This window comes from Oncorhynchus clarkii, chromosome 9, assembly GCF_045791955.1.
Source record: "Oncorhynchus clarkii lewisi isolate Uvic-CL-2024 chromosome 9, UVic_Ocla_1.0, whole genome shotgun sequence".
NCBI lineage: Eukaryota > Metazoa > Chordata > Actinopteri > Salmoniformes > Salmonidae > Oncorhynchus > Oncorhynchus clarkii.
Window position 1 is genome coordinate 25,183,391 of NC_092155.1, and position 16,472 is coordinate 25,199,862.

A 16,472-nucleotide genomic window follows, 5' to 3' on the forward strand; every position below is an offset into this window, starting at 1 on the left:
AAACAAAAAGGAAAATCAATCTCGTCTCACCTGCATGTGAGGAACTAGCTCGTAGAGACAGCGAACCAGGCTGTTGCATACCACAGGGCTCTGTCCCGGGTCCTCTTCAGTTTCCTGGTCTTTCTTCTTTTCTTGGTTGTGATCCCCCGGCTGGGGGGGCAGTAGGACCCTGAGGAGGCTGTGTCTGAGCAGAGCGTACTCTGGCAGCCGCTGGGGCTCACAGTACAGGTAGCGCAGGAAGGGGGCCAACATGGTCACGTACACAGACTCACCCCTACACGTGTTATATGCATGCACACACACACAGGAGAAATCTGTGTTAAACACACACTTGCACGTCCATGTAGTAAAATGTAACTGTAAAGCATATTTAAAAGTAGATAATATCACACCTCGAAGAAGAACACAAATCAAACAGGTGAACTAGCTGACAGTCATGTCATGAGTTATGGAGGACGCTCCAGCTGAACGACCAGATGACTTGGACATGTTTGAAGGCCGAGCAGTTCGGCCTCACCTCTAGTTCGTTCCCGGGGCTGGCCAGGGAAGAAACCCCTTTAGCTAACCTGTCAGCGGCTTGCTGGATGAAGTCGTCAATCTCCAGCAGCAGAACGGGCCAGCAGTCAGGACGGTTCTCCAAGACGATGATGTATGGATGGGGGCTGCTCCTGTAACATATGAATTTATTTGTTTGGTTTTGCTTTGGGCTACTGGTAGGTATGCAATCTCTATGGATGTGTGAAGATGAGTTGTTTGCTCACACGCTGTAAATAAATCAGTAAAATTAGTGTGCGTCCCAAAGCGGCAACCTATTCCTTATGTGGTTCACTACTTTTGACCAGAACACTATGGGCCCTGGTCAGATGAAGTTCACTATGTCGATAATAGGGTGGCATATGGGACGCAACCATAGTGTCTTATAAGCCCATATGTCTGGGCAGCAAAGACAGTTAAATAAACAATCATTCATAATCAATTATCCCATTTGTTTATCTGTCTTCCTTCATCTCATTTAGCTGACAAGGCCAACGCAAAGCAATCAAGGTTTCCGGTTTCAAGTCCAGGTGAAAAGTACTGGAGTTTAGTTTAGTTTGAAAGCTAATGCAACACATACGCATGAATATATAAAAAACAGGAAAAAAGACATTTGGATATTTGGTTTAATGTATTCTGTTCCCTTATTTAGATATTTCATTATATTACAGGTCAGTGGGTAATAGTGCAGATATTATGGCCAGTTCGTTGTGCTCATAGTCTTTCCCTGAATGAGTGTGAGTCTAGCAGAAGCCTGGCCTTGAAGAGGGGTGAGACTGACTGATGCATCTGGGCCTCATCGACTAAGAGTTTCTCAGGCAAATGTTCTTCTGAATAACTTAATGTTGAGGTCAAAGGCTGTTTACACAGCCACCCTAAATCAGATTTTCTTTCTATATCCGATATCTCTTTCTGACCCTCCACACACAGTTTTACATGTGACCCATATCAGATTTGCGCATTCACACTGATGTAGCATTTGAAGTAGCACGCAGATGCAATGCTCATTTCCCATCCCTGTTCCTTAAAAAGTTGGTGGTTGTCATGGTAAAGGCAGGTTGTGCGCAATAAGAAACACATCAGAGCAAAAAAAAATCTGATATGAGTTCCCTGACAGAGGGTTTGTATCAGAATTGAGATCCACATATGGAAGTGGTATATATTGGAAGTCAAAAGATCAGATTCCATGTGTTTTTTTGTTGTTGTAAATGTTTACACATTTTACACAGTTTAGATAGGTATGAGATATGCAAATAATTGCCAAAAGACCTGAATTGGACTGCTGCATAAACACAACTAACATCCTAAAATGACCACAGGACTCTGAATTAGGTCAGATATCAGTCAGAAGCTTAATCTTTTGTCACAAAATTGTTTCACCGAGATGTGACCTACCCATCAAACAATATAAAGTCACATTTAGATGTAATAATTAGCTAAGAATCTGTCTTAGTTGGAAACAAGCCAAATAGTCTTAATATAGGGCTATTACTTTTTAGTCCATCTTAAACAGATATTTTTTGTCATGCTGAGGCTTAAAAATGAGCATAACCAGAGGCTTTCAAATTTCTTCGGTCTACAAAGCTCTGTGTAACTTGGCAGACGAGTTCTTCTTCTGATCTGCCCAAAGTATACATAGATTCCTCCAGGACAATGGATACACTTCTGACCACCAAGCTTCAGAAAGGTTGATGTAGGCAAGTCCTATGCCTCAAGCAAAGGCTAATGGAGCTCAGGCCGACAAGAAAGTAGCTCACATAGGAAACCTCTCAACCCAGCAAAGTCCCTGGCAATGCCTTTAAATGGCCTGGCTGTCATTGTAACAGGATCTTACCTTAACTACTGTCAGACTGGACAACAAAAGAGAGGGGGCACAAAAACATTACGAGGACGACTACCAAAGCCAAAGAAGCCTTTAACGAGGCTAATGCCTGCCCTCGCCCCTTATCCCAGTCTTCCCCCTGCCACCTGGGGGCTGGGACATAGCTGGCGTCAGGCAGACCGTGCCCAGCCTAAGAACTGGCCACTGGCCGACTGGCGAACAGAGGGGCTGTGGTGCTCCTGGTCCCAACAATCCACAATGACGTTCAATTAGGTCAGAAAAGGAGCTCCAGTCCAGATTCTGGCAGTGTAGTTGTAAGTGGGAAATGGTTGACTGGCTTAGTGGTTAAAGAAAAGTGGGAAAACTCTGAACACCGGTGGAGCTGAAGAGGGCAAAGGCTCTTTTATGAAAAGTGATTCATGGATTACAATAACGAGGATATAACATCCCACTCTTCAGAATCTGAATGAGTAAACCAACCTGAAGTCTACATTTCAAGAGAGATTGGACATGGCCTTTGAACAAGACAAAGGCCCAGGTTAAAACAACACACTTGTGGCAGGGGGACATTGCCTGCAGACAGACAGGCGTGATTGTGACCACTGCCCCACGTCAATCATTGCATGCGCCACTGAGTGCCTCCAACACCGGAGGAAGGACGTCTCTCGCTCTCCCTCCCTCCCTCCCTCCCCCTTTCTCTCTCTCGTGTGACTGACCAGCTTGCCTGCCATAGTCTCTTGCGGAACAAAGCATCCCCCTTCCCTCCACATCCCATGGCGTAATCTGTCTGACTATCTCTCTATCCCTCTCCTCAGGTTCCCCGTGGTTCGTCTCAACCTCCAGTTCAATGCGGCCTATCCATCAGGCCTTCTTTCTCTCCAGACAGGCCAGACAGACCCACCATTACCTGCTTTCACAGCCAGACAATGGAGGGAGCAGGAAGCTGACAAGACTGACCTTGCTACCTTGCCATTGTTGAACTGCAAGTTCATTGGCAGTGGCAGAATAAAGGGCGCTGGGTTGGAGGGTAGCGGGGCTTTAAAATCAAAGTTTGTCGTCTTCAGATTTTAAAAGTGGTCTGAAGTCCACATCCCACACCATTGGTTGTGTAGATACACTATACCAGGCTATATGGCTGAAGTTATAATGAATGGAAAATATTTGGAAATTAGATAGTGTTTATCTTTTCCATTCATTTGTGATTGAGGCAAACAGCTGGATCTAGCCCACATAACAGATGGCGTGCAACATGAACACACCTCCCCCATTAGACCAGTTAGGACACGTGTCAAACTTTTCCAACAGAGGGCAGAGTGTCTGCGGGTTTTCACTCCACCCTTGTACTTGATAGGTTAATAAAGTCATTAATTAGTAAGGAACTCCCCTGACCAGGTTGTCTATGTCCAAAAACCCGCAGACACTCGGCCCTCCGTGGAATGAGTTTGACACCCGAGTTGAGGTCTGAAATTGTCAGACTAATTTTAAAAGTGTCCCTTTACAGCTAGAATTCTTAAATACAGCATTTTATGTATTTAAAAAAAAACGTAGAAATGAATGATATTTATTTATTTAAATACATAAAATCAAATCAAAGTTTATCACGTGCGCATAATAATAATAATAATATATAATAATACAACAGGTCTGCTTACTTACAGGCTCTAACCAACAGTGCAAAAAAGGTATTAGGTGAACAATAGGTAAGTAAAGAAATAGTGAAAAATAACAGTAGCGAGGCTACATACAGTAGTGAGGCTACATACCGACACCGGTTAGTCGGGCTGATTGAGGTAGTATGTACATGTAGATATGGTTAAAGTGACTATGCATATATGATGAACAGAGAGTAGCAGTAGCGTAAAATATACTTGTCTTATGAGTTTAGTTCAACTGTTGTATCCTATCAGAACCCAAAATATACTTTTGTTTTACTCCAAAGTTTGTAAACAAACACTGTATAGCCTCAAAACATGGTTCAAACTATAATGTTGATATAATGGATGGTCAGTCCTTGCATCCATAGCTTTGTCTATGAATTTAGAGCAGTTACATTTCTCCAGCTCCATCTCTTAGTTTTTTTTTTTACAAAACAGGGATGGGTAGAACACTTTGTTACTGTTATAATTAAGGACTCTAACTTTAACTGCCCAATTAACTTTGAACTGTCCTTTTAAGAACCCACCAGTCTGGCAATGTGTGCAGGTTACGCTGACTCCCAGATGAACTCAGATCACACAAAAGGAGGTGGGGGTTGGGGTGAGGGAGACACGACAGGGCCTCACCGGGAGAAATGTATACAAGCTTTAGTGCCACACCAAGTCGGAATCGGAAATCGTCTGCCTGTCTGGATGGGTGGGACCGGCACGGTTGTGGGAACAGACAAGACAGATACAGGACGTGATCCTGGGAGAATGGCGCTCGTTTTCGCACCGGACCTCCTGAACACCCCCTCCTTCTGGTCCCGCTGGGTGGTTAAGTGGCTTAGTGTCTCTGTGGAAGATTGAGCGGGGCAGCGGCGGGCAGACGGTCAACAATGGGCACCTCGTGGGCATTCTTCATTAATCCCGCAGCATTTACAATCGCCCAGCAAAGCCAGGCGCATCCACCAATGGCGGAGCGAGGCTGTCGGCTCGGCGGCTCCACCCTGCTGCCCCAGGCACATTCATCTTCTCACCAGGGAATGATAGGGAGTGAGACGGAGAAGAGACGTAAAGAGGGGGGAAAAGGTAACAATAAAATGGAGGGAAATATAGAGAAAGGGGGAGGTATAGAAAAAGAGATACACATATGGTGAGAGAAAACAACAGGGATGGAGAAAGAAAGAGAGAAAAGATAGGCCTAGCTTGCATCTGTGTCTTTTTACCCACCACTCTGTAACTGATTTCGGGGGGCCCCAGGATCTTGGCAGAGGTCCACATCAAAGACTGGGGTAGGGAAAACGAGGACAGGGGAGGGGGAGGAGTCTCTCTATAGGCTTTGAGAAAAGCATCCATTTCTGCCCTGGATATACAGTAGCTAAGAGTTGTGTACATTTTACAATTACATTTTTGCCATCTAGCAGACACTGTTATTTAGAGAAACTTAGAGTAGTGAGTGCATACATATTCATACTTTACTACATACTGGTCCCCCATGGGAAGCGAACCCACAACCCTGGTATCGCAAGCACCATGCTCTACCAGCTGAGCTACAAGGGACTGTATTGACTTGTCCCCAGAAGGATTCCCCTGCCCTTGGTGGTTGACACCCATTCATTCTCAAAACCGGAATAGCCATGTCCATCTTGGAGAGTTGTGTGCTGGCTAGCTGGCTCAAGGTGCAGCCTACTATACGGCTGCTCAGATCAGTATTGAAGCATCTAGTGGCAGTAGATATTGGCCCTTTTGTACTTTGACGCGTTCCTGACACCTTAGGTGACTGCTGAGGTGTCATGATACATGATTCATCAATCCACTATGAAATTAAATCAGAGCTGGGCCTTAACAGCCCATTGGCATGGGTTGATGTTACCCAAATGAGATATTAATCATTATCAGCAGGATGGCTCAGCCAGAGGACAATCCTATGGAAGGGGTCGGTATACTAACTTCCTAGCATTTCTCCACAGGGAAATAATTCTATGCTTCCCAAATTAAACCCTATAGTGCACTACTTTTGACCAGCCCTGGTTAAAAGTGGTGCACTAAGGAATAGGGTGGCATTTGGAACGCCGAGTCATGATCTACAGCCCCATAATTGCAGTAGAAGGCAAAGTCCTCCCGTATTACTATGATATCATCACAGCATTTCTACTGCTGTACAAAAGCCTAAGACATACTCCGAGTTGATATTCACGTAATAAGAAATTCCCCTCGACCACAACTTGGGGGAAACAACCATTCTTTCCCATTCACCCCCATGGTAAAATATTTTTGGGGTTATACAGAATGAGAGAAAAAAACATCCCAAAAAGCTGCTGTGTTGTTCAATGTACATGTAACCAGGTCAAAAATCCTGTGAGAAGAGGCTTCAGGCTATTCGGTGTGGGGGAGAGGGAAATGTGGGGACTTTGTCCAAGTAGGCTACACCTAGCTATGTGTGTGGAAAACATTTCATCACAGGTAAGACATTTAACTTGTTTAGTCTAGCCCATGTGTAACTCCACTCACTACTTGTAACTGTATAGTCTGTGTCGTTGGTTTTGGCTAGCTTAAATGTTCCTGTCGGTAGCTAGCTAGCTTGCACTCACTCATGTGGCTGCTAGCACCTTCATGAAAAGGGGAATGAGGGAAGCCCTACAATATAGTGTTTTTCTAAGTAGCATGAACTCTCTGGAGCAGGCAATGTTGAAAAGGAACCTTTATACATGATGTACTTTTCTTAAATGTCGTTTTGTAATTGACTAAAACAAGGAGACAACAATAATTGCATTTGAAAAGGGTCAAGTTTCTACTGTGAGCCAATGGGGTAACCTAGGTAACCACAGGTTGTTTTCCCCACAGGCGTTCTAACACCGACTGGGACTATTACTACTCAGAAAAAGTACTATTATGACCTCACTGTAGCATTTCCATGAAAACCCAATAAGACTTTAGGCTACCAATGTACTACATCTGTAGCATTTTCATGACTTCATTAGGATCTTAGATTACTATGATGATATCAATGAAGTATTTCCACAACTAAATAACGACTAAGATATTACAATGACATTATAGTAGTCCATGACCTTACAGCGGAGTAACTCAAGATATTACTACTACAGATGCAATTATGACATAATGCTAGTCGGACTACAACAAAAGTTATCACAATGTTATTATTACTACTACAGATGCTGTTATGACAATGTTATCGTAACAAAAGAAAAAAACATAACTACTACAGATGTTATGACATCGCGCTATTATGACTATTACAGATGTTATTCTGACAGGGCGAGATGTTATGACAGGTTTTATTATGACTACTACAAGGTATGACATGTCATTTTGACTACTTTAGATGCTATTATGACCACCACATGTTATTATTACGACAGAAGTCAATCGAACAACGCTATCATGACTATCCACAGCTGTTATTACAACAGAATGGTATCACTACCACTGCAGAAAAATCTTATGTTATGATAAGCATTATTATTATTCATTTAATTTGTAAAGCGCTTTTCTCAACCCAAGGCACACAAAATAATAACAACAGCAACAATCCAAAACACAGAAGACAAATCAAAGCTATATACAGCTGTCGCCAGATCCGGAGGACATGAGAACAGAAATAGCAGAGGTCCTTGAAGGCTTTTCTGAACAGCACAGTCTTGAGCTGTGCCTTAATGGGGGCCAGAGACTCTGCAGCCCTAATAGTGTCGGGAAGTGAGTTCCACAGCCTTGAAGCCGCGCAACTGAGAGCCCTGTCACCCGTAGTTATTAAGTCTGCTGCGGGGCTGAAGGGAAACAGAACTGGAGAAGCGACGTGTGCGTGTGGGGCAGGAGGGTAGAATGAGGTCAGACAGGTACTTGGGTCCAGAGTTGTGGATATCTTGGTTGGTGTGAACCAGGATTTTGTCGTCGATGCGTGAGCATATGGGGAGCCAGTGGAGGTTGAACAGCACTGGAGTAATGTGCTTGCGGGGGAGGTGTGGGTGAGCACGTGAGGACCCGTTGGAGACATATTGTAGCCTATTAAGGCACTTGGCAGATGCGCCAACAAAAAGGGAGTTACATGGGAAAATTTGACATTGGTCAAACTCTTGATGTGCGCCTCAAACGAGAGCTGACTGTCAAATATCACACCCAGGTTGCGAACCTGACTGGAGGGGAGGACCTTGACATCATCAATATTGAGGCTGTAGCTGCTGATGTTGGTAATGATAGTGCCAATCAGGAAGACCTCTGTCTAGTTGCAATTTAACTGCAGGAAACTCAACTGCATCCATGTTTTGATGTCCTGCAGGCAGCTGACCAGGAGTGCAGTGCCATTGGCAGTGTTTGTGGAGACATACAGCTGTGTGTTGTCAGTATAAAAGTGAAAGCCCAGTTCGTGTTTCCTGAAGATGTTCCCAATGTGGATACAAAACCGTAGTGGCCCCAGTACGGACCCATGTTGGAGCACAACTCTGTCTGACTTACTAGGACTGATGGCTACAAACTAGTGGTGATCAGTGAGATAGGACCTGAACCAGTATAAGACCGTGTCTGACAGGCCCTTCTCCATGCAGTCTAGCAGGATGGCATGGCTGAGCGTATTGAATGCTGCACTGAGGTCCAGCAGTCAGAGGATGCTGGCAACCCGAGTCAGCATTCATGAGGTCATTAGTGACCCTTACCAGGGCAGTCTCAGTACTGTGTCTAGCTCTGAAACCCAACTGGAAGGGCTCAAGTAGGTGGCCAGATGGCTTTGGAGTTGGCTACAAACAGCACGTTTGAGGAGCTTACTCTGGAGTGGCAGGTTGGAAATAGGCCTTTAGTTCTGGAAGTTGTCATGGTCAGATCCAGGCTTTTTAAGTATTGGTGTGACTGCGGACAGTTTGAGCTGAATGAGGGACACACCCAGTGATGAGGGACTGGTCAAGTCAAGTCCCTCAGTGATGAGGGACTTGACTTGATCATTTCTGTGAAGGCTCCAGAGCAGGTAAGCAGGTCTTGACAAGGGAGGTGGTGATAAGGTCTAAGCAAGTGGTGGGCCTCTTTGTCCTAACCAGCTTGGTTGCATCAGCTGCAGTGACTGTGGTGAAGGTGGAGAACCTTGACTCAGGGAGCATAGGACTTGGTAGCTCAACTAAAGAGGCTTGGGAGGTCAAGAAGATGCAATTCATGTTTTAAAGTTTGCTTTGGAAGAATCACAGGTATTGATTGCACCGTTCTGGGAAGGCTGAGGTAGCACAATTATTCACAGGTTGGAGGTAGGGTTGTTATGGTGACCGTATTACCGCCACATCGGCGGTCACGAGTCAATTTCTACGTGACTGTGTAGTCTCGGCAAATAGGCTTCTCCAAGCTCTGATGCTGCTGCTGGTCATTAGTAGCCTACCAAACTTGCTAACCACCTGGTACTCAGCACTCCATTGTCCCTTTAATCACTCAAAAATGTAATCAAATACTTCATGAGAACCCAGTAGCTCATGTTACGCAACATTTCTATAGACTATGCAATTAAAAAATATAGGTTTGATGGCCTCTATTTAAAAAAAGGAGGATACCAACAGCTTTCTATAGGCTAGGCCTACTATACTTTTTTCTCAACTTTCCTAATATTAAGCACTTTGCTTCTCTGTACAACAGGAGTGTAGCCTACCTGGCTGGCATGAAAGGAACCACGGGAAAAGCGTCATCCATTCACTATTTAAGTGCATAGATGACATGTATGTTTTCCCCTGACCATGTTTTGAGACAGGAGTGTGACGATGGTCCATTCTAAATCAAAAACAAATTCACACATATATTATTTAGTATATGTAAAGACAACATCAAATCAAGAATCGTCTGATGGGTGACAATATTACCCTATCACTTGTGAATATCCTATCACCAGCTTGAATGCAGTAATGCAAGAAACAGTGCATGCCTTTTTTCCCCCAGACTTTTTCAAACTATAGTTGCACATGTAGCTTATCCCAGATGTGTATAGTAGCCAAATGACTTCTTAAAATGAAGCACATTCATTTGCTTTACAATGAGTGTAGAGCCTAACTGGCACACACACACACATTGTGTGAGTTTCAAGTTCGGGGAAGACCATTTTCACCATAAAAATGCATGCATAATCAGATTCGTGGTCACTTTTGAGAATGGTGTTTTCCCGCTAATTGATTGCATTTCGGAACATTCGTACTTACAGCCTACTGCCGTGTGCGCATTGCTTCGCTTATAATACTGAAGAAAGCCAAATAGTTCATCTACATTTTAAGCTAAATGTTCTCATCTGTTGCATCAGCTTCACTGTTTAAAAAAATAAATAATTAAGCTAGTGATTGTATTAATTTGGGATCCATCGCATCCTACATCTGTCTCAGACTATGTTTGGAATATTTATTTCTCACACAGAATAGGCCAACTTTTGCACTATGGCGGATAGTAGATTGACATAGGCTAGTGCTTTTGCTGTTTGTTAGGCCTACTCATCTTGTTGGCTGACAAAAAGTAAATGTGGAGACAGTTCTTCCAATATCTTCAATTTGCACCTCGGAATTCGATAAGGACACGCGCTGTTGCGTCCCCGATGTGTCAATTCTGATAAGAATTGAGATATCTGAGAGAGACATGTGAATGAGAGGTGCTTCGGAGCACGCAGCCGGGATAAATAATGATTATATTCAGCCCAAGGACACAACGGCCACTGGCCGGAAAGGCATGGATTTGTTTAGGGGGCATTACGGTTACACAAAGGAGATGCCGCCGGGAAATTCGAGGCTTTATCAAGTGCTTGTCAAATTGATGAGAGACTGATGAAGTGTGTGCAGCCTGCGCAAAAAAACAAAGCAGAGCACATGCTTTTCATGCAACTTTCTTTCAAATCATCGCATCATGCAGCCGAACGTATTCAAAATCAAAACACATAACCTAACATTTGTATCACAACTACAGTTGCGTAAATAACTATAAATGAAGCAAATAGGAGTACCTGTTTCTTTGTTAACTGCTCAACACAGAATAGACGCATGTGCACACTCCCTCAAATCATTGAGAAAATATCCTTTCTATTTTGTTCAGGTATGTTCAAATTGTATTCTTCATACTATGAAATAATATAAAATAATGCCAAGGAATTCTAAGCAAATCTGGCCTGCTAAATGAACAAGTGTAGCCCACAGCCATAGCCAGACAATGGCCTAACATAAGGACAACACATAGTATGCTATTCTGTTCTTCTGAAATAGACCCAAAGAAAGGTGATATGAAGCAAATGTAGTCTAAAAACAAATAATCGTGTAGGCTATATTAAATGGATTTATTAGATGTTTTAAAATGTAGATGTTCCAAAGGTCTGCATCAGTGGCTTGTAGTCTATGAGTGGAAGCCAGGGGATGCTAATTATGTTTATGTTAATTAACGGTCAATTACCGTGAGACCGGCAGTTAATTGCTTGACAATCACCTGCTGACAACATTTCATGACCGCCACAGCCCTAGTTGGAGGAGCTTGCTCACAGTAGAGAACAGCACCTGGGACTTACTACTGCTGTTGCTGATCAGTTGAGAATAGTAGGATGTACGAGCTGCATTTATGGTGTGTTGGTATTCTTGCTGATGCTGCTCATAAACTCAGCAAAAAAAAAAAGAAACGTCCCGTTTTCAGAACCCTGCCTTGCAAAGATAATTTGTAAAAATCCAAATAACTTCACAGATCTTCATTGTAAAGGGTTTAAACACTGTTTCCCATGCTTGTTCAATGAACCATAAACAATTAATGAACATGCAACTGTGGAACGGTCGTTAAGACACTAACAGCTTACAGACGGTAGGCAATTAAGGTCACAGCTATGAAAACATAGGACACTAAAGAGGCCTTCCTACTGACTCTGAAAACACCAAAAGAAAGCCAAATAATAAATTGCAATGTCCGTACTGTGAGACTCCTAAGACAACGCAACCGGGAGACAGGACGGACAGCTGATCATCCTCGCAGTGGCAGACCACGTGTAACACCTGCACAGGATCGGTACGTCCGAACATCACACCTGTAGGACAGGTACAGGATTAGAGGTCGACCGATTAATCGGAATGGCCGATTAATTAGGGCCGATTTCAAGTTTTCATAACAATCGGAAATCGGTATTTTTGGACACCGATTTGAAAAAAATATATATGTTTTTACATCTTTATTTAATCTTTATTTAACTAGGCAAGTCAGTTAAGAACACATTCTTATTTTCAATGACAGCCTAGGAACGGTGGGTTAACTGCCTCGTTCAGGGGCAGAATGACAGATTTTTACCTTGTCAGCTCGGGGGATTCAATCTTGCAACCTTACGGTTAACTGGTCTAATGCTCTAACCACCTGCCTCTCATTGCACTCCACGAGGAGACTGCCTGTTACGCGAATGCAGTAAGCCAAGGTAAGTTGCTAGCTAGCATTAAACTTATCATATAAAAAACAATCAATCAATCAATCATAACCACTAGTTACCTACACCTGGTTGATGATATTACTAGTTTATCTAGCGTGTCCTGCGTTGCATATAATCGATGCGGTGCGTATCGTTGCTCTAATGTGTACCTAACCATGAACATCAATGCCTTTCTTAAAATCAATACACAGAAGTATATATTTTTAAACCTGCATATTTAGCTAAAAGAAATCCAGGTTAGCAGGCAATATTAACCAGGTGAAATTGTGTCACTTCTCTTGCGTTCATTGCACGCAGAGTCAGTGTATATGCAACAGTTTGGGCCGCCTAATTTGCCAGAATTTTACATAATTATGACATAACATTGAAGGTGTTGTGCAATGGAACAGGAATATTTAGACTAATGGATGCCACCCCTTACACAAAATACGGAACGGTTCCGTATTTCACTTAAAGAATAAAGTGTTCATTCAGTATTGTTGTAATTGTCATTATTACAAATACATTTTTAAAAAACTGCTTTTTTTGGTCCTCCAATAATCGGTATTGGCGTTAAAAAATCATATTCGGTCGACCTTTATACAGGATGGCAACAACAACTGCCCGAGTTACACCAGGAACGCACAATGCCTCCATCAGTGCTCAGACTGTCCGCAATAGGCTGAGAGAGGCTGGACTGAGGGCTTGTAGGCCTGTTGTAAGGCAGGTCCTCACCAGACATCACCGGCAACAACGTCACCTATGGGCACAAACCAGGCAGGACTGGCAAAAAGTGCTCTTCACTGACAAGTCGCGGTTTTGTCACACCAGGGGTGATGGTCAGATTCGCATTTATCGTCGAAGGAATGAGCGTTACACCGAGGCCTGTACTCTGGAGCGGGATCGATTTGGAGGTGGAGGGTCCGTCATGGTCTGGGGCGGTGTGTCACAGCATCATCGGACTGAGCTTGTTGTCATTGCAGGCAATCTCAACGCTGTGTGTTACAGGGAAGAAATCCTCCTCCCTCATGTGGTACCCTTCCTGCAGGCTCATCCTGACATGACCCTCCAGCATGACAATGCCACCAGCCATACTGCTCGTTCTGTGAGAAATTTCCTGCAAGACAGGAATATCAGTGTTCTGCCATGGCCAGCGAAGAGCCCGGATCTCAATCCCATTGAGCACATCTGGGACCTGTTGGATCGGAAAGTGAGGGCTAGGGCCATTCCCCCCAGAAATGTCTGGGAACTGGTGCAGTCCAGGATATGCACAGTAGTACTTAATGCAGCTGGTGGCCACACCAGATACTGACTGTTTTTTTTATTTTGACCCCCCCTTTGTTCAGGGACACATTATTCCATTTCTGTTAGTCACGTCTGTGGAACTTGTTCAGGTTGTCTCAGTTGTTGAATCTTGTTATGTTCATACACAAATATTAAGTTTGCTGAAAATAAACACAGTTGACAGTGAAGATATTTCTTTTTTTTGCTGAGTTTACATCTGCGCATGTATAGTTAGCCTAGTTTTCTTATACGGTTGTTCTAGACAATGGGCCAGTTGCTTTGAAAGAGCGTAGCTCTTCAGTGTACCAGGGAGGCGATTTGGAGAAAGACACCATAAAATGTTTTCAAAGGAGCAACTTCATCCAGTATGGAGGCCAAGGCAGTGTTGTATTAAGCCAGAGTCAGTAACTGGCAGGTAGAGATCTATTTAGTAAGCTGGCCAGTGTTTACAGTTTTCAGACTTCTAAACTGAATGCAGCGTTTCTTGGGCCGAATGAGTAGAGGAATAGCTAGGGTGAAGGTGATAAGTTTATGGTCGGACAGCCCTCACACATTTCCTTCCAATTTGGCGAGATCCACGCCTGTGGAGACTAGGTCCAGTTTATGGCCTTTCTTGTGGATGGCAAAGTCCACGTGCTGTTGGTGTCCAAAGTTGTCCTGGACATCCGCCAGGCCGGTAGAGAGACAGCAGTCAGGGGAGACGACATGCATGTTGAAATCACCAAGCTCTAGCATAGCATGGGCTCAGGGGTGTTAGTAGCTCAGATAGTTCAGCAGGAAAGTTAGGGAGGCCAACAAATTAAAGCAGACAGTACTGATACAGAGCCATTGATCTTGAAAGGCATTCATTCAAAACAGGACAGCTGGTACTGCAGTAAAATCACAGTGCTGTCAATCCTGCAGATTACAGCCAATCCGCCACCCTGTCCGGATGTGCGAGGACAGTCCAGGTAGGTGTCGCCAGATGGAGGGAATTGGTGGAGGGATATGTACTCATTGGGCTGATGCCAAGTCTCAGTGAGAAAGAGAATGTCTAGACCTCTATCAGTGATGATACCATTCAGTAGTAAACCTTTGTTGTTTATGGACCATGACTTTAAAAGCCCCAGTTGTGCATGATGTGTGCACTCGTAATCCGAGCAGTACAACAGACTTAAGTTTGTTAATTAGTCTCCTACCGCCCCGTCATCTGCATTGTTTCCGCAAGATCCCGTCTTGCTTAATTAAGGCTGTTGCTCAGCTCCCTGCATAGGGTTGTTTTAATATGTTAAACATTTCTGAGAAAATCTTGGGTGTAGTGAGTGATAGTTGCTTCCATTTCTGTATCTTTTGGTCCAGCCTTTGGTCCAGTAGATGGGAGATGAGATAAAAAAGAGATGAGGATCAAGGATGATCTGAACTGGTACTTGAATCCAAACAATGAGCTAGTTGATTGGAGAAGTAGTCAAATACAATATATATATATATACAGTGGGGCAAAAAAGTATTTAGTCGGCCACCAATTGTGCAAGTTCTCCCACTTAAAAAGATGAGAGGCCTGTAATTTTCATCATAGGTACACTTATGACAGACAAAATGAGAAAAAAAAATCTGGCTCTCACAGACCTGTAACTTCTTCTTTAAGAGGCTCCTCTGTCCTCCACACGTTACCTGTATTAATGGCACCTGTTTGAACTTGTTATCAGTATAAAAGACACCTGTCCACAACCTCAAACAGTCACACTCCACTTGCAGAAAACGTTTGACCTCTGTCATTGCCAACAAAGGGTATATAACAAAGTACTGAGATAAACTTTTGTTATTGACCAAATACTTATTTTCCACCATAATTTGCAAATAAATTAATAAAAAAATCCTACAATGTGATTTTCTGGATTTTATTTCTAATTTTGTCTGTCATAGTTGAAGTTAATCTATGGTGAAAATTACAGGCCTCTCATCTTTTTAAGTGGGAGAACTTGCACAATTGGTGCTGACTAAATACTTTTTTGCCCCACTGTATATACAAAAGTATGTGTGGATTCAACTATTTCAGCCACACCCTTTGCTGACAAGTGTATAAAATGAGCACACAGCCATGCATCTTCATAGACAAACATTGGCAGTAAAATAGCCTAACTGAAGAATGGAATGGCCTCACTGACTTCCAACGTGGCACCGTCATAGGATGCCACCTTTCCAGCAAGTTAGTTCATCAAATTTCTGCCCTGCTAGAGCCACCCCGTCAACTGGAATTGCTGTTATTTGTGAAGTGCAAACATCTAGGTGCAACAATGGCTCAGCCACGAAGTGGTAGGCCACACAAGCTCAAAGAACGGGACCGCCAAGTGCTGAAGCGTGAAAAGAAAGTCTGTCCTCAGTTGTAAGACTCACTACCGAGTTCTAACTGCCTCTGGAAGCAACGTCAGCACCAGAACTGTTCGCCAGGAGCTTCATGACATGGACTTTCATGGCCGACCAGCTTCACACAAGCCTAAGATCACCATGCGCAATGCCAAGTGTCGGCTGGAGTGGTGTAAAGCTCGCCGCCGTTGGACTCTGGAGCCGTGGAAAAGCGTTCTCTGAAGTGGTGATTCACGCTTCTGGGTTAGGCGGATGCCAGGAGAACGTTACCTGCCCCAATGCATAGTGCCAACTGTAAGGTTTGGTGGAGGAGGAATAATGGTCTGGGGCTGTTTTTCGTGGTTCGGGCTAGGCCCCTTAGTTTCAGTGAAGGGAAATCTCAATGCTACAGCATACAATGACATTCTAGACGATTCTGTGCTTGCAACTTTGTGGCAACAGTTTGGAAAAGGCACTTTCCTGT

At 43.7% G+C, this 16,472-nt stretch overlaps 1 protein-coding gene across 2 annotated transcripts in view; it reads right to left on the bottom strand.

Moving 5' to 3' along the window:
* Window positions 1-16,472, bottom strand: part of LOC139416117 (focadhesin) — a 66,718-nt gene that overhangs the window by 42,961 nt on the left and 7,285 nt on the right. For both annotated transcript variants that reach the window (XM_071164417.1, XM_071164418.1), the window contains exons 6-7: window positions 567-668; window positions 31-274 (exon numbers count right to left, since the gene is read on the bottom strand). In XM_071164417.1, coding sequence (XP_071020518.1) covers window positions 31-274; window positions 567-668 — 346 coding nt within the window. The remainder of the gene's footprint in view (window positions 1-30; window positions 275-566; window positions 669-16,472) is intronic.